General features: G+C 34.1%; 1 protein-coding gene across 4 annotated transcripts in view; it reads left to right on the forward strand.

Annotated features, from left to right (window-relative positions):
• Nucleotides 1–19,359, forward strand: part of ZNF280D (zinc finger protein 280D) — a 139,782-nt gene that overhangs the window by 3,478 nt on the left and 116,945 nt on the right. For 3 of the 4 annotated variants that reach the window (XM_042988791.1, XM_042988793.1, XM_042988794.1), the window contains exons 2-6: nt 12,971–13,014; nt 13,127–13,195; nt 16,015–16,161; nt 18,044–18,109; nt 18,209–18,348. In XM_042988791.1, the coding sequence (XP_042844725.1) occupies nt 13,168–13,195; nt 16,015–16,161; nt 18,044–18,109; nt 18,209–18,348 (381 nt within the window). In that variant the 5' untranslated portion in view covers nt 12,971–13,014; nt 13,127–13,167. Of the gene's footprint in view, nt 1–7,660; nt 7,906–12,970; nt 13,015–13,126; nt 13,196–16,014; nt 16,162–18,043; nt 18,110–18,208; nt 18,349–19,359 lie in introns of those variants that run through there. The other variant, XM_042988790.1, reaches the window with a different exon arrangement.

Consider the following 19,359-nt stretch of genomic DNA (forward strand, 5'->3'; position numbering starts at 1 on the left):
TATCAGGTTAATCTCATCTGAAGATTTAGTCTGAGATTTCCGTGTTTTCATCATTAGAGTCTAAGGTGCTTGCTGTCTATCTTTGCATTCATTTTCAGGTTCATTTAATAATTGTGAAATGTGTCCTCTGCCAGTTTTCTTCTGTCCCATAATGGGCAGAAAATAAAAAGTTCTGAGTTCTTAACTGTATTTAGGGAAGACTAAAATAAAAGCATATGAAAAGGATCAGGGTATGCTGTGCTAACATATGCCACTTTGAGCTAAGGATTATTTTGAGTGGACAGCAGTTTGGAATTAAAAGAAGTAAAAATTGTTTTCTGTCCTCCTGTTATCTGCCTGAAAGCAAGGCATAAATATCCCTTTGTGAAGACATCCCCCTCCCCCAACCCCGGGCCCCCTTAGTAGGAAAGAGTGACTCTTACCACTTTGAGATGGAGAGCTGATACCAAGATGAGTTTGCATAAAGAGACCTAATGAAAATAACCCTTATCTTCCATTAGTTCTCCCATGTATTTCCTAGTTATTTCCCATGATTTATTGTCTCTCAAAGCCCTAATCCCCTCTCCTTTGTTAAAATGGTATATGAGACCTTGAATTTAACCACTTCTTTGAGTTTTACTTCTTTTCTGTGAATTCCTGTGTGTGTAAATGTTAATAAAAATTTTGTGCTTTTTCTCTTGTTAATCTGTTTTTTTTGTTAGTTTAGTTCATGGGTCCTCAGGTACAACAACATAAAAGGGTAGAAGTAAAGTTCTTCTTTTCGACACAGATTACAAAGATAATGTCTTCAGTCATCTTTTGGAAAGTTCATGCAATATTTTGTGCAAAACAATAAGAAAACTGAAAGATAAGAAGAGTGAAAGATGATGATTTACTTAACCGTTGCATTATTCTTCTAGGCAGTTAAATCGTTCTTATGTTTTCTTATTTATTTATAATTTTCTTTTGTAAGCATAGGTGGGAATATTTGTTTATCAGTGGTGAAATAATACCCAGAATGATGGAATTAGCAAATTATTTCAAGATGTAAGAAGAATAAAATCACTATGATCGCATAATGTATCTTAGATTTATAAAAGGATCCTGTAGACCCACATAGTAATTGTCAAATACAATGAGTTTTATTCGGTTTAAAAGTAATAAGGTGTTGTTTGAAGATTTCTAGGAAACAATAAAAGCCATAAAATGTCAATCTTTACAACTAGAACTACCCGAGAAAGAAAATAAACTAAAATTGTTTCTGTGGATTCTGATGGTATATTGAAGGTTAATGGTTAATTTGGACCTTCAGATATATAAAGTGCCCCCTTTCTAACACATTAAACCTGCCTGCCTCTCCATCTACTACCATGATAGGTTTTTCAGCAGTTTGCACTCCATCTCTAATGAATGCAGGTAGTACTTAAAAAGTTATTCCTTGACGTGTCTGTTCCACAATATTTTTGTTGTTAGCATTTTTTCTTCCATTACTTCCCAACTTTACCTTCAGAGGTCCTCTATAGTAAAAAATGATTAACTGAAACCCTGTAGAATCAGGGTGTAATATTTAGGCCTTTTGGCGAACTGGATTAAATAAAAAATATTTCTTATTTCAATTATTTTTCATTGCAAACATTTCTGCTTTTCTGGTTTATTATATGGTGATGAACACTGATTTTTTGGAATGATGCTGTGTCATTTTACATCTTTGTGTTTTTAAATACAATGCTTTATATATAATTACTGCTTAATAAATGCTTTTTCTTAATGTTGTGCTCATCACTTTAATATTCCCTAACTATTTAAAATTGTGACTTTACTCCTTGGGATTGGTATATACCAAATTTTTGGTCAGCTCTAATTTAGCTCTCCTTTTTAAACAAAGGCTTTGACTTGTTTAATGTAGTGTAGCAGTTCTCTAACCATGGTCTTGGGGACCTGAGGTGCTTTCAAGGGTTATACAAGATCCTCTCTCTACCACCTACGTATCTTGTGAGGCTGGATTTTTCAACCGAACGATGTAGTGCAACAGATTAAATGTAGAAGCAGATAAGAAAATACAGCTGTCTTTATTAAGGCAGATACTAATGGGTTTTGCAAAAATATAAAACAATGCCACCCCTCTCTAAATATTTTGTTTTGGGAAATACTTCTCACATAAATATTTATATTAATATGTAATGGGTTTATTATAATCATTTTTAAAAGTTTTTCTTTTTTCTTTTCTTTTCTTTTCTCTTTTATTTTTTAAGGGAGAGACCCCACATATGTTCAGGGGAGGGGCAGAGGGAGAGGGAGATAGAATCTTAAGCAGGATGCATGCCCAGTGCTAGCCTGAAGTGGGGCCCAGTCTCGTGAACCATGAGATCACAACATGAGCCAAAATCAAGAGACGGATGCTTAACCAACTGAGCCACCCAAGCACCCCTATTGTAGTCATTTTTAAGTAAATTAATATATCTTGAATATTTTAGGTTGGGGTTTGTGGACTTCTAAGATTCCATCCTTAGAAATTAATTAGACACACTTTTTTTTTTTTTTTTTTTTTTTTTGCCAGGTTGGGGATTTCTTCAGCATGACCGCTACTTGCATGTCTTTCAGTTGAGGGCTATTAACCAAAGCAAAGATCATTAGTCTATGAAATAATATATTCCTTGCTTCTAGGCTTTACCCCTGTGTTTTCCTTATTTTGTGGGTAATTGTTACCTTTGGCAAGTTTGAGAAGGGAAGCCTAAAGCTCTTGGGAGGGGTCTGAGTGTTTTGGGTATAGGTAATCCCTATCTCCTACTTTGTTTACTTATTTTGCTTTTTCCATTTAGGGTTTAAGATTATCTGACTTTATACAGGATTGTTGATTGCTGATGGGAAGGCCCTCATAAACAAAATGTCTTTATTAAGTTCTAGGATTAAAAATAAGTAATAGAGCTCTCAACTTTGTTGAATAGACAAAGAGTAAATAAGAAAATTGGCCTTACTTTTTTGACACTACATTGTTAGTATTTGTGTTTATTTGAGGAGTTGTAACACAAGAGATGTGTTTCTAATCTTTTATTGTGATATTTTATATATTATAAAATAAATTTATACATCATATTTTATCTTTAAAATAAATGCCTTTTTGAGATGGATGGTATTATCATCATCCGCCCTTTACAGATGAAGGAATTGAATCTCAAAAAGTGCATTTCATTTATTGTAATACTTACTGGATGCCTAATGCTGTATGTTAATTTTGTAGGCTATGATGCCTTGGTCTTACCTAATTCAAACCTCAGCCCTGTAATCCCAGGATTGCATGTTGTTTGCTTAAGCTGGATAGTATAGGACTAGCCTTGCAGCCTGGCAGCACCAACCACTGGTGGAAATGACAGTTTCTAAAACATTTGGCCTGTTCTGTACCTCACTGGATTCTAGAAGCTTCTGACACAAGGATAACCGAGCTCTGCATGGATTGGTGGAGTGTTACTGAGGAGTTTGGAATTGATAAATGACACAATGAAAACATTTTTTTATGACATTGTTAATTTGGTGGTTCTATGTTAAATGGATGAAATCATATAGATCTGGATGCTGAGAGGCTGATATAAAGTGAATCTTACACGGTAAATCTTACTATGGATGTGAGGTTCTAAGTGCCTGAACAAGTATGTAGTGAATTGAAAATCAAGGGTGGTTGTAGAAAATATTTTGAAGGAAGACTATATAGGACTGGGGAATTGATTGATTAGATACGATGAATAAAAGAGGGGAATATTGAGAAACACTTTTAAGGACTCAAGATCAGAATGATGACAGTTTTATTGGTGGAAGAAGAGAAGTAGAACTAATTTTTATAAACTGAGGTCAGGTTAACATAACATTAAATTCACCATTTAAATTATTTTAAAGTATACAATTTAGTGGCATTTAGTACATTCATGGTGTTATACAATCATCAAAATCGTCTAATCTCAAGGTAGTATTTTCAGCTTTCAGACCATTAACTTTCAGGTAATGGTACTGTTAAGCTGCCTCTCCCCACTCCACAGGTCCTGGCAACCACTGATCTAATTTCTGTCTCTGTGGATTTGCCTGTTCTGGACATTCGATATTAATGGAATCAAACAGTATGTGACTGACTTCTTTCACTTAACATAAAGTTCTCAAGGTTCATCCATGTAGCATGTACCAGTACTTCATTTTTTATTGCTGAGTAATACTCCATTGTATGGATATATATCATATTTTGTTCATTCATCAGTTGATGAACATTTGGCTTGTTTTCACTTCTTGGCTGTTATGAATCATGAAGTAGGACTAATTTTTGTGGAGAAGTTATGTTCAGTTTGGAAATACTGAGTTTGAGGTGAGTTTAAATACCCAGATAGTAGTTTTTAGCAGTTAAGAAATGATAGGCGGGAACTTAGTAGGGGAGTCAAGGTTGGAGGTTAATATTTGATGATTTTATACCCTGCTATTGAGAACTGACAACCTAAGACAATGGAATTTATTAGATCTGTTGTTTAGGTAACAATTTGTGTAGGGCGGAAGACTAAACTCTGAAAAACCTGATTTTGCACTATTTAAGGAGCAAGAAAATGTGGAGAATCTATTGAGTTAAATTGGAGCAGGTAGATAGAGAAACAGTCTGTTGGCATATAGAAAATATTTGAGGAGGAGGTTTCAAGAAATTGAGTTAAAATAGATGAAAGATAAGGAAAATGTAAATGAAGAAAGGGTAATTTGCTTTGGCAATGGGGGAGGGTTATCCGGATTGTCAGTAGAATACAGTGTGTGCAGTAGAAAAGGTAGTAGCTGTACTGTGGTGCTTAGGTTAGTTTTGACTGACAGAATGGGTGGTGATAAGTAGAGCAAATGGATTGCAGCCTGGATCAGGGTTAGCAGAAATTTTACTTGGATGAAATGGAGGTGGTACAAAAAGAGATTGATTCCTCATACCCTTTTTTATGAAGGATTCCTTTCACATAGAAGCTTTTAATGACTCTGCTGATTTAGATTGATTTATAGTTATAAGCAGTCTGCTGAAGCATATGCCTTCTACTTATTGATACTACTTTAAAGATTTTTGTGTCATCAAAAATGTTAAAAATCTGAACAGTTGGTTTATCATGATTTGATATTTGGGATTTTGCTCTGAGTCAGTGTCTGTGAAGTAGATCTTGATATCATTGGGAGTTGACATCAAACAGGTTTATTAAAATTCAACTTATATTATTTAATTAAAATTATCAACTATTACTTATTCTTCAGGAATTTACTTGCTTTTATCCTCAGTTATCCTCAATTATCCTCAATGTTGAACTTCAACCCATTTGCTTCATTTATTATATTGAACTTGGAGTTTCTAGAAAATATTTGGGAATGGTTGATTTGATTACTGAAAGACTTTTCATAATACCAAATTGGCTTTTCATAATTCAACATTCACTGAAATAATAAATCCCCTTTGTCTAGGCAAAAATTTACATTTTCATATCTATGCCAGATGGGTATGTTTATATTAGGGTTGGAAGGATCCTTGGGGATTTTGGAAAGTGACCATTTCGATTACATAATGCTTGAATTTTTCATATTTTTGTTTGGTGATCTATCACACCTTGAGTTCGTCTCATTTCCTGATATTTAACCATGAATTGTTCTGTTCTTGTGTTGAGATGAAATCTGCCTCCCTGTAATTTTGGTCTTGTTCCTGGTGGAGGCAAGTAGTGTATGGCTGGAATCTGTGATATTTTAAGTGTCTAGATTTGAATCCTTGCTCTACTCTTAATTGTGTTGCTTTGGGCAAGGTACTTAACCTCAATAATTCAGTTTCTGCAGTTGTGAACTGAGGATGATAATAGTACCTGCCTCATAGAGTTTCTTGAGGAATAGACAAAATAATGTGTGCATTTAATTAATGTTAGCTTATGGTAATGATAAATTGTTATTATTAGTAACATAATTTGTAATTGTGATAACATAATAGTATGTAATAAATTAAGTAGTTTTGTTGAAGCTGAACACTAGGAATGAAATTCTTGTTTATTCAAAACAAGTAAATATTACTAATATTGTTATTATTATCACTTGAGCTAGAAAGAACAAGACCTACTCTTTTCCTTCTTTCTCATGACAAACTTAAAATATCTGTAAATAGCTTTCTTTTCAACCACCCCTGCCCCACAGTCTCATGTTTCCTAGGTTAAATATCTTTAGTCCTTTGACCTAGACAAAGTGCTAATACTAATTCCTTATAATGGACATCTGTTGTTTTTGTTACCTAACATTCCCCTTTACTTTGGTAACAGATACCTTAATTTTCCTTTGGGGAACCAATTTTTATCTTAGTTGTTGTTGTTGTGGCTCTGGTGCCAGGGGTAGTATGTGATCTAGGACTAAACCTATTACAAGTCCTTAGCAATAGTGATTGGCTTCAGGAAGGGCATATGACTTAAACCAGTCAAACCAGTCAACTCCAATCAGAGCTAACCCTCTTATTAGAGTCTTGGACTTGAATCTTGGAAGGTGTTAAGTTGGAGAGATTCATAGTGGGAAACCTCTTCTGAAGGTAGAAACAACATAGAGGAAGTGAAGTCAAGGAACAGAGATAGAAAAGCCAACTTTGTAAGTCATTGTTTAAATTGCACCTGTATTTAGTTCTGTAAATGTGCTAAAAATTCTCTTTTGCATAAGCCAATTTGAATTGGGTTTTCTGTTACTTATAGGTGAAAGCATCCTAGCCAGTATACTCACTGTATTCCCAGTGGGGATGATTAGGACAGAATAGAATAAAACTACCGTCTCTTTGATTTTAGACTCAAATTCTGTTATTTTGACACTGTATTACAAATCTGATTATACCAGTTCTTGTTTAAAATCCCCTTTTTGGCTTTCCATTGGTCTTAGATTACGGACAAGATTCCTAATATGATCTCTAGGATGCTGCTGTTGTTTGACTTCTGTCTTACCTTCTACCATATACCCCCTTGATTTTCTTTTCCATTCACACTGGTTTCTTTTCTGTTTTTCATATTTGCTGTGCCATAGATCTTTTCCACATGTTATTTCTTCTGCATGGAATCCTTCCCTCCCCTCCCCTCCCCTCCCCTCCTCTCCTGTCCTTTCCTTTCCTTTCCTGGAACTCCAGCCAAGGCTGAGTCCCAACCCTTTCCATTGTCTCTTTGCTTGTTCACTGTTAAGATTCCTGCATGTATAATCCTTTTTTAAAATGACATTTGAAATATTTAGTTTATTTAAAAAATAAAACAGTGTATCCATATTCTCCCCTTATGGAGACCTTTTCTCATATACTTGGAGTGACCATTTTCAAAAGACATTATTCTACTTAACATAAAAATAACTGTCTTTCAGAAATTGGTTAAAATTTGATGACATAGCTTCTAAAGTTTCTATGATCTCTCAGTATTTTGTCTGTAGTATTTTAGTTGCTAGTGGTCAGATGTTTCTGATTGTACATTTTATGTGATTGAAATGTACCTTTTTCAGAAATAAGTCTGTGGTTTTTAACAGACTGGACTGATAAACTGGGCTGATTCTACAAAAAGGTACTTAGTTTTCTAACAATAAAGCATTTTAAAAAATAGGCATAAAAGGAGAAAATACTGATTTAAAATTTTGTTTCATCTGCTTAATGTTAGTAAATAAATTTACTAAGTTAATTTCTTTATAAAACCTCATATTTAAACACCTGAATTTTATGAAATCAGATTTCACTTGTGGGTCTTTTTCAATTATATAGGGTTTATTGCTTACGCTTTAAGGTTTGTATTTGTGTGATGTATGCCAAGATAGACATCATTCTCTGTTTTCTAACCTTGTTACAATTAATTTCCACAGTGGAATCAATAGGTGATGGATATTAAGGTACTATAAAATGAAATTTTTAAAATGACTCTTTGTCCTCAAAAGATTGTGTATGCTTTTAAGGTAATGAACGTTAAAATGAGTTTTTTTGTAATCTCCTTGAGATAGTTGGAAATTCTTGAGAGATCACAAAACAAGGGTTGGAAATAATAGATTGCTACTCATAGTTAAGAACACACTTTGAATCGTTAAAGCTCTATTAATTTGGGATTAGAATTCTAAAAATATAGACCTCCATTTCAGTATGCTATTAGTGAAAGACTAAGAATTGTTTATAAAATGATATAGAACATAAACCAAAGCTTTAAAGTCAGTGGAATGATTTGAATACTTGATTTTTTGGGAAATTTGTGAGGAGGAAAGAGTGACAGATCAAACTTTTCTGAACAGTGTACCAGTGACCCTGTGTCATCCAAATTACTCCACTGAAAAACACTTCCAAGTGTATAAGTAAAATTGTTAAAGGTTTATTAGTGTTTCTTACAGCTAGCTTTTTTTTTTTTTTTTATAAAATTTATTGTCAAATTGGTTTCCATACAACACCCAGTGCTCATCCCAACAGGTGCCCTCCTCAATGCCCATCACCCACTTTCCCCACCCTCCCACCCCCATCAACCCTGTTTATTCTCAGTCTTTAAGAGTCTCTTATAGTTTTCCTCCCTCCCTTTCTTTTTTTATCCCCTTCTCCTCCCCCATGGTCTTCTGTCAAGTTTCTCAGGATCCACATAAGAGTGAAAACATATGGTATCTGTCTTTCTCTGTATGACTTATTTCACTTAGCATCACACTCTCCAGTTCTATCCACGTTGCTATAAAAGGCCATATTTCATTCTTTCTCATTGCCAAGTAGTATTCCATTGTGTATATAAACCACAACTTCTTTATCCATTCATCAGTTGATGGACATTTAGGCTCTTTCCATAATTTGGCTATTGTTGAGAGTGCTGCTATAAACATTGGGGTACAAGTGCCCCTATGCATCAGCACTCCTGTATCCCTTGGGTAAATTTCCTAGCAGTACTATTGCTGGGTCATAGGGTAGATCTATTTTTAATTTTTTGAGGAACCTCCGCACTGTTTTCCAGAGTGGCTGCACCAGTTTGCATTCCCACCAACAGTGCAAAAGGGTTCCCATTTCTCCACATCCTCTCCAGCATCTATAGTCTTCTGATTTGTTCATTTTAGCCGCTCTGACTGGCGTGAGGTGATATCTCAGTGTGGTTTTGATTACAGCTAGCTTGTTAATCTTAGACAAAATTTATGAGTTGGTTGAACATATATATGCTGTACTTATTTTGAATACAAATTTTCATTATTTAAAATCATTATATTTTGGTTTTGTATTTTCCCTTTTATGTTAATTCTATCTGGTTTTACTGTTGCTAATTTCTTGATTAGGAATGCAAACTCCCTATTAAAACATTATTTTTATGATGAGAAGAAAGCATTAATTTTATGATGTGGTTTCTCGGGTTATTTTATTGAATAACTGACTTTTGGGGCCTGGGGAGATAGAAAACTTAACCATTCACCATATTCCTCACATTCTTTTTTTAATTTAACTTGGTACCTACTCATTTTTTTTTTTTAAGGGTTTTATTGTTTGTTTGTTTCTTTGCTTTTGAGAGTGTGGGAGGTGGGGAGCAGAGAGAGAGGCAGAGTACCCCATGCAGGTGGGGCTTGAACTCATCATGAGATCATGACCTAAGCCGAAGCCAGATGTGTAACTGACTGACCCGCCAGGTGCCCCTTACTCATTTTTAAAAGGATTTTTTTTTAGAAATTAAAATACAGTGTTGCATGTAAAATGAAAGTGTTTTTTAATGGATATGATATCAGGTACTTTATTGTAATGTTAATTTTTATATGTTGGTATTTTTTAATTAGATACTGTTTTAACCTATGAGACAGGTAGTATATATTTTAACAGTATTGATGAATTGTAGGTATGTGTGTTATGTTTATATGAGGGTTTAAAATTGTTATGTGTGTTTTCACTAGTTTATGTTTCTTTCTTAAAAAGATGAAAATATGGTAGGATAGATTTGACAGCTGCATTCTAGAAGGTATACTTATAAAGCTAACATTTCATCGTGCAAAAGAAATAATGTAACAAAGATCTAAAAACAAAATAATTTCTAAATGCTCAGCTGATATCTTGAAAATTCTAGTGTAATAACAAAATTGTAATCTGTTCTTAGAGTTTTTCAGAATGTGATTAAGCCAAGAGTTAAAAATGGTTAAGATTTATTGAATGATTTCTGTGTGCCAGGCAGAGAGCTGTGTACTTTATGTGTGTTATCTAATTTGATCTTCACTGTAACTTCATGAAATAAGTTGCGTGTATAAAGTAAAGCAAGGCACAGAGAGTAATTTGCCCAAGGTTGTACAGATAATAAATGGTTGAGTCAGAATTTGAATGTGGCATTCATTCTTCACCATGTTTTACTGTTTACTGTTAATAAATGTTTAAAGTACACAGTATACAGCAGAGAGCTGAATTAAGCCATAGAGATTATTAGTTGAACTAAGAACTGAGACCCAAAATTACAAGGTGATTTGACTGCAAGTTGTAGTAGTGCTGGGGGGCTATAACTTGCCTCTTCTGGCTTTTAGCCTAAAGCTCTTTTTTAATGTGCAGACTCTACAGTTGGGGTTTGTGGAATTAATCTTTTATCAGAAAGTAAATTGAACTATATCTAGTACATAGCACACCTGTGTCATACTGTGTGCTTATGTACCAGATCAAATGCTTTACTTTCATTCAACACAGTGACATTGCATCAGGTAACAGCTGTCAGTGGCTAAAAGCAAATTTTTCAATTAAGAATGTAGACCTACATTTTTACTGATTTTTTTAAATTTGTAGAAAAAATTATTTAAGATATAGCTTAATTTTGGATATATAAAATCTGAAACAAAAAATAGTGAAATAGGAATTAAAATTATTTATATAAGCAGTCTCCCAACAGTGAATGAATCATTTTCTAAAAAGTCTTTGATAAGTCAGTTAATTGGAATTCATTTTTTTTTTCATAGAAACAAGTGTATTAAACTTGGCATGAAATGAGTCTGTAGCTGAAGTAGAATATTCTCTTTTTTCTGGCTATTTTGGAGCTAAGTCTGAGTTGTAGAAGCTATTAGAAATGTTTGGGAACTTTGAGATCCACACTGCATATCTTTGCTGGATATTCCACTTCAGTGACAGCTGACTTAATCCTTCATAGAATTCCATGCCTTACACCAAAATTCTGCAGTGTGACCTGAGAGGTTTTTATAATGGTAGTTTTGGCATGCTTCAGTGGCTGAGATGACAAAAGAATCCATGAAAGTGTTTGTTCATTAACGGAACAAAATATGGCAATGATTTGTTAGTCCAGTGTTGTCCAATTGTAAGGTTCTGTAGCTGCACTGTCCGATATAGTAGCGACCAGCCACATGTGGCCTTGAGCATTTGACATGTGGCTAGTAAAACTGAGAAACTGAATTTTACATTTTATTTAATTTTAATTAATTTAAACTTAAATTGTCACATGTGGCTAGTGGCTACTGTATATCACAGGGCAGCTTTAGGCTGAATTTATGATTCAAGTTTCATCTGAGGACTTCCAACTTTATAGTAGGCTACTATGGTCCTCAGGCTTTTGAAGTAGGTTATCTTAAAGTCATCTCTGTCATAATAGGCACTGGATGTCTTATTCATATAGACAAGTCATTCATTAATTGAATATTTGTAAATTGAATACTAATTACAGAATTTTGGTAAGAGATATTTGTATGGTCACTTAGCAAAATACCTATGTGTCAACTATGTAATATTTAATATAACCATTATGTATGACCCAATATAATTATAAGTACTCAAATAAAAAATATATATGAGTCTCATAAGCTGTGTAATTGTGGCACTTAAAAAATATTCTGTATTCTTGGTAACAGTAGGTCCTTAACATGAGCAAAAATTGTTATGTATATATTTCCTTGACATATTTGTAATAGTGATACTGTTTAGAGATAAGCTATAACTATTTAAATGACTGAATTAAGGGGTGCCTGGGTGGCTCAGTTGGTTAAGTGTCTGACTCTTGATTTCAGCTCAGGTGATGATCTCATCATTCTAAGTTCAAACCTCACGTTGCGCTCTGCGCTGGCAATGTGGAGCCTGCGTGCAATTCTCTCTCTCTCTCTCTCTCTCTCTCTCTCTCTCTCTCTCTCTCCCTCTCCCTCTGTCTCACCCTCACTTGCGCTCTCTTTTTCAAAAATAAATAAACTTAAAAAAAAATGAAGGCTATGAGTACTTATGTTTTTTAAGTTTATTTATTTTTTTTAATTTTTTTTTTAATGCTTATTTATTTTTGAAACAGAGGGAGACAGAACATGAGTTGGGGAGGGGCATAGAGAGAGGGAGACACAGAATCTGAAACAGGCTCCAGGCTCTGAGCTGTCAGCACAGAGCCCGATGTGGGGCTCAAACCCACGAACCATGAGATCATGACCCGAGCTGAAGTCGGATGCTTAACCGACTGAGCCACCCAGGCGCCCCAAGTTTATTTTTTTAAGTAATCTCTACATCCAACTTGGGGCTTGAACCCACAACCCTGAGATCAAGGGTCACATGCTCTTGTGACTGAGCCAGTCAGGTGCCCCAATGAGTAGTTATTTTTGGATGAATTAATCTACACTGAAATATATCTAATTAATTTCTTTATTTTTAAATTCTTTTGATAAAAAATAAGAAAAATACAATTTATTTAAAGTTATGTTTTCTTATGGAAGTAATTACACTTATACCTGAAACGTGAATAAGTAACAGTTAAAGATTAGTATCACTTAGCATTTGAAAATTCAGACTTACTAAAACAATACATTATGAGGTGATTACTCATTTTTACAAAAAGATTAAAAACATTATTTTTAATAATTCAGACTTCTTCAAGTAGTAAGTACTTAAGAGAATTACCATTTTTATTACTAAATTCTTGAATGAACCAATTATGTAAAGTGAGTTATAAGTAAAAGTCAGACATATCAAACTTAAAAATTGAGCTTTTTATAGGAAAAAAGATTAAATATGTGTACACTTAATTTAATGAGATCCACTCTAATACTAGGTATCTTTATTTTATAGGAAGGAAAACAGATACAAATTGCTGTCTTGTCTGTAATCACATGGTGAGTTTTGAGATCAAAATTAGATCCAAGAATTTCTGAACCCCAAGTTTCATGTTTCAATATTTGGCATTACTTAAAGTGACTCATAAAATTGACTGATATCATGTGTCAGTATTCAGGTGACAATTTACAGAAAGTCAACTCTGCAACTTGATGGGCGACAACCCTTTTCAGCCAAAAAGTAAGTGTTGCTGCCACGACTGATAATAGTATACGTGGCTTTTGTACTGATAAATTTGCTTCAGTAGAAAGAAGGAAGGGTAGGCACATTTTCTTAAAGACAGAAAAACATAAATTTATTGGAGTAACATGCTCACATAAAAAATGATGTAAATTAAAACGTGAGTAAAGTAGAAATGAAGTTTTTTTCTTCTTATGCTCAGTGATAACTGCTAGTTTGGTGTATATAATTACCTATATTTTTTCTATGCATAGACAAAAATATAATTATTTATAAAAATGTAAAGATGTTATGTGTCTTAAAAAATTTTTTTCTCAACAATGTATCCTGAATGTATTGACAATGGCACTACCCTGTTAAGAAGAATGAAGAAGATCTTTGTCTTCTGTATTAGTTTGCTTGGGCTTCCATAATGAAGTATCATAGACTGGATGGCTTAAACAACAGAACTTTATTTCAGAATTTCTCACAGTTCTAGGGTCTAGAAGTACAAGTTCAAGGTGTTGGCAGGTTTGATTCCTTTTGAGGGCCATAAGGGAAGGATCTGTATCACGTCTCTCTCCTTGGCTTAGAGATGGCCATATGCTTCCTGTGTTTTGGATGGTTTTACCTTCAAGCATGTCCTTCATCCGTGTCCTGATCTCTTCTTCTTCTTCTTTTTTTAAACGTTTATTTTTGAGACAGAGAGAGAGCATGAACGGGGGGGGGGGTGGTCAGAGAGAGGGGGTACACAGAATCTGAAACAGGCTCCAGGCTCTGTCAGCACAGAGCCCGACGCGGGGCTCGAACTCACGGACTGAGAAATCATGACCTGAGCCGAAGTTGGCCGCTTAACCGACTGAGCCACCCAGGCGCCCCATGATCTCTTCTTTTAAGGACATCAGTCATACTGGATTAGCACCCACCCTGATAACTTCATTTTCACCTCATTATCTCTTAAAGACCCTGTCTCCAAACACATTAAGATTGTGAGGTACTGATGGTGAGGACTTTAATGCATGAATATTAGAGAAACACAATTTAGCCCATAACATATACCAACTGGAAACTTTTATTATCCATTTACAATGTTTCCCTAATTTTTAAAAGCTAGGCATTGCCTAACTTCACTTAGTTTCCTAGCCATAGATTATTATATACTATGTGCTTACTGCCTGTCTAGTGTGTAGAGGGAAATACACTCAAAGAGTTCAGTTTGGTCTTGGACATATAGTAATATTTTTAGTTACTTTACTTGAAGAACTCTATGTAGTTAATAAAACATTATAGTTTAGAAAATAAAGGGATCAATTAATATGTTTATGACCTTTGGGAAAATGGAAAGGCCTTCTTTTTTTTGGTAGGTGGACTATTAACATTTAAATAATGTTAAGACAGGAAATGATTTGTGACATACTTTTATAGAAAGGAAAAAATTTAAAAATTTATAAAATAATGGTTCTTAATTTGTTAAGATATTTCTTTTGTATGCCATCAAAGAATTGTTTCAGTTAGTATGTTTTAAGACCTGGTAGAACATTATCCTAATTTTGAGTCAAAAGTAGAAGTGGCATTACTTTAATATAATAAAAAATTACCTTTAGAAATGACTATATTTAAATGATAAATGAAATATATTATTGTCAAAGCCAGAACTCTGGAGGGTTTTTTTGTTTGTTTGTTTTGTAGACCACCACCCATCTCATTCTGTGTATCAGTTAAGCACCACTTATATCTAGTTGGGATATAAGTTTAGGCCTTCAGTACTGTTTCTCTTCTTTCCCCTCTTCCTCCTCTTCTTTTTTCTCCATCTTAGCTTAAAGCAATCAATATATGCAGATAGTTTAAAAAGTCAGATAGTCCAGGGACGCTTGCATGGGCTCAGTTGGTTAAGCGTCCATCTCTTGATTTCCGCGCAGGTCATGAGTGCAAAGTCCAGCTCAGGGCTCAATCCCAGGAACTGCTAGGTCATGACCAGAGCCAAAATCGAGAGTGGAATGCTTAACCGACTGACCCACCCAGGAGCTCCTATCATATTTTTAATCTTATTTTTTGTTTTGTGAATATTACTTTTTATAACATTCTTTCTTATCTAATATCTCTAAAGATGCAAATTATATTTTCTTTAATATTTTTCTTGCTCTCTGCATTATTTCTTTTCCTTAGGATTCTTTATCTTTTTTATTGATTTGTTCTAAAAGACAGGAGATTTTCCTAAACTTTCTGGTGCTTATTGATTGTCCATTAATATTTAAGAGTGAAGTATTAAAATGCTTCGTAGGAGTTCTGTTCTTGGTCAGAACTTATAGGATGGTGTATATTCATATTTACTGCATGTTCTTTGGTCTGTTTCTTTAGGTGAGAAATGGTCTAATTTGCCCCGAATGGAATAAGTCTCACCTTGTTCCCTTATTTTAGTCTAGCATCTCATCACTGCTTTGTGTCTAGAATTCCTGAATTTGGTTTAGTTTTACTAAGTATATCTCCCAGGAGATGCCTCCTAGTCTTAGTTTATTTCCCATTTGTTAATATCCCCCCCTCCTCCCGATAATGGTTAGGTACGGTCCTTTTGTAGATAAAATTATATTCCAGGCATATGACTAGAACTCATTTTGACTTTTCCATTAAATAACTACTACTGTCAACCATTATCTGTCTAAATTGGTTTGTATCTTAGAGAGTGAGCTCTGAGTTTCTCACTTGCTGCCATGCACTATGTACAAATATCAAGTTACATTGCTATTAGGATGATTAAAGTAGATTTTAAATATACTATGAATTTTTAAAAGTGTATTTTTCTTTTTGAAAATAAGGTTTGCTTCTCTCCTTTTGGAAATTAGATAATTCAAAAATGGCAGAACTCTTTATGGAATGTGAAGAAGAAGAGTTGGAACCATGGCAGAAGAAAGTAAAAGAGGTTGAGGATGATGATGACGATGAGCCAATCTTTGTTGGAGAGATATCAAGTTCAAAACCAGCAATTTCAAGTAAGCATTTACTTGTAGTGAAGCCAAGTTTTATAAAATATTGTTTCTAATGGGAAAATTTGTGAACTGCTTTATAAGGACATAAGTTCCTTGGAATATTACCATATTATAAAATAGTTACTCAAATTCTGTTACTGAAAACATGACGGTTAAGGTCAGGTTGAATTTATACCAATTAGGGATGACTGATAACAGTATTCAACTAGAACAATGTATATTAGTTTTAGAATAATTCTTTCCAAAAGGAGATTGACCCCAGTAGAAATTCTCTTCTGGACTGTTAAGATGCAGAATTTAAATGAATTTATTGTTGTTAAGGTATAAGCCATAAGATATTTTAGTATGTGGAATATGAGTCAAGTGTTTATATAGAACTGCTAGGTAGGAGGGTAAAAACTTGTGTTTTGTAGAATACAGCCACTAAAAAGTACTTCAGCCAATAGTTCTTTGATGGTTGGAGTAATACTTAATCTTAAATTTCTGAATGAAAATGGTGTCAGGTTGTTTGAACAGGTTTTTATTCTGTAAGACATTTGTAGTTAGATATACAGTATTGTATTGCCATTATCAGAAAACAACTCTACTTTTGTGTGGCCCTTTACTTTATAGAGTTATTTTATGTGATCTGGTTCTTTTTTTACTGTGAGGTAAAAAGGAAATTTTTATGAGGTTTGGTACTGTTTGTGCTTTTACCTTTTCCTGACCAGCAGGTTTTGGCAAATCCCCACTCTTCCAATTTTAGCTTGATTACCAAAAAATCTAGAAGTTACAGAGGTAACACACATGTCAGAATCAGGAACTTTCAAGTGATCCTGAAAGTTAAATTAGGCTCAGATTGACTTCAGGTATACTGGTAGATTTGAAACCCCTTAAGTTATAAGATACCCTGATAAACTGTAAGTTGTTTTAGTCTGCAATCTCTGCTAGTTTTTCCCTTTCAGAATTCTTCAGAGTAGGGGCAACTGGGTGTCTCAGTCAGTTAAGTGTCTGACTCTTGATTTTGGCTCAGTCATGATCTCACAGTTGTGAGATCGAGCCCTGTGTCAGGCTCCGCTTTGAGCGTGGAGCCTGCTTGGGATTCTCTCTATGTCCCTCCCCAGCTTGGGCTTTCTCTGTCTCTCTCAAAATAAATACATTGAAAAAAAAACCAACTCAAAAGTAATGCTACAGATAATCCAATGAAATCCCTTATAATAACACTTCCAAGGCTTCTAGAGGTGTGAGTGGGATATGGAGGTTGGAAAAAGTTTGATTTTGAGTGGTAGGATCCTGAGTCATCACTCAAAGAAAGATACATATGCTAATTATAGACTGCATATACATATATTTTTGGAAGATTTTTATTATGTGGGCCTTTTCTTTACCATAAAAGAAACTTTAGAAAGTTTGACTTATATGTAGTCAGATTTATTAATCTTTTACTTCTGGCTTTTAGATTTTGAGTTACAATTAGAAAGTTTATTCTTATTCTATAAAACAAGGCTAGTAATCTTGTTTCTTTGGTAGATAAAGATCTATATGTTTAAAATTAATCATATATATTTTTTAATGTTTATTTTTGAGAGACAAAAATTTTTGAGAGACAGAGCACAACTGGGTGAGGGGCAGACAGAGAGGGAGACACAGAATCCAAAATGGTCTCCAGGCTCTGAGCTGTCAACACAGAGCCCGATGCAGGGCTCAAACTCAGGACTGATGAGATCATTACCTGAGCTAAAGTTGGACACTTAACCGACTGAGTCACCAGGTACCCCAAAATTAACTGTATTCTTAAATCAGTGATAACTTATATACTTCTTCTGGGAATCTATTTGATTGTTTCAATTCATGATTTCTGTTTTATTCAAATAATGAATTTTAAACTCACTATAATTTTTTGTAGATATTTTGAATAGAGTAAACCCCAGCTCATATTCAAGAGGAATAAAGAATGGTGCGCTCAGTCGAGGTACAGTATTATTTTAGTATTTTATTTTAAAGTGAAGTATTTTGACATCATTGATTATATCAAAATATATTCAAAGCACTGTTTAATTTTAAAATACAGGTATTACTGCTGCATTCAAGCCTACAAATCAACACTACACGAACCCAGCATCAAATCCAGTGGCTGCCTCGCCTGTAAATTTTCATCCTGAATCTAGATCTTCAGATAGTTCTGTGATTGTTCAGCCTTTGTCTAAACCTGTAAGTGTTTCTAAAACTACACAGCTCAGGGATACATTGGATATTATTTATCAGTATAAACAATGCCAATTAAAATTCTGGATTGTTGTGGGTAGTCATCCAATAGAAGCATAATCAGCATCAGGAATGTCACTATCTATATGATAGCTCAGCCAGTATCCGGAGTAATATTGGAAGGAACTACCGATGTAGTCTGTTCCTAAATCAGGTAACACACTTAAATAGTAAGGTATTGGAATTTGCGATAATAAAACATGAATAAAAGTATTACGAATATTGCATAATGGCAAAAATTGTAAACTGGGTCAAATGTTCTTAGTTCTTAATTGGAAAACTTTTGAGAGGACATTGTAGCTTTTTATTCTGAAAATATACCTTCATAATTTAGTTCACTTAAAAAATTCTTAACAAAAAGTAATAGTTAATGGTAATAGTTAATATTTGTAATATTTATGAGGCTTTGTTGTAAATGCTATACATAAATTAATCATTTAATTCTTAAACGACCCTGTGAAGAGGCACTATTATTATTTTTCCTGTTTTATAGTTGAGGAAATTGAGGCTCACAGAGGTTAAATAATTCATTTAAGGTCACACAGATGGCAAATGGTAGATCTAGAATTTCAATCCAGACTAACCCATAGTTTCTATGTATTTGTATACATATGTACATATTGGTATGTGCGTGTGTGTATGTGTGTATACTTAATATATACTTAAAATGGAACCATTGCCTTAGTGTAGCAGTTTTCAAAGTATAGTCTTCAGTCCCTGGGGTTCCTCTGAGACTCTTCCATGGGTTTTGAGAGTCAACACTATTCTCATGATAATACAAAGACATGATTTGCCTTTTCCACTGTGTTGACATATGCACCGATGATGCAGAAGTAATGGTGGGTAAACTGCTGGTGCCTTAGTATAAATCAAGACAGTGGTACCAAGCTGTATGAGTACTTTTTATATTCGTCCCCACTGTGCACTCCCAATAAAAAATATTCTTGCTCAATTTCC

Source organism: Panthera tigris, chromosome B3 (genome assembly GCF_018350195.1).
Source record: "Panthera tigris isolate Pti1 chromosome B3, P.tigris_Pti1_mat1.1, whole genome shotgun sequence".
NCBI lineage: Eukaryota > Metazoa > Chordata > Mammalia > Carnivora > Felidae > Panthera > Panthera tigris.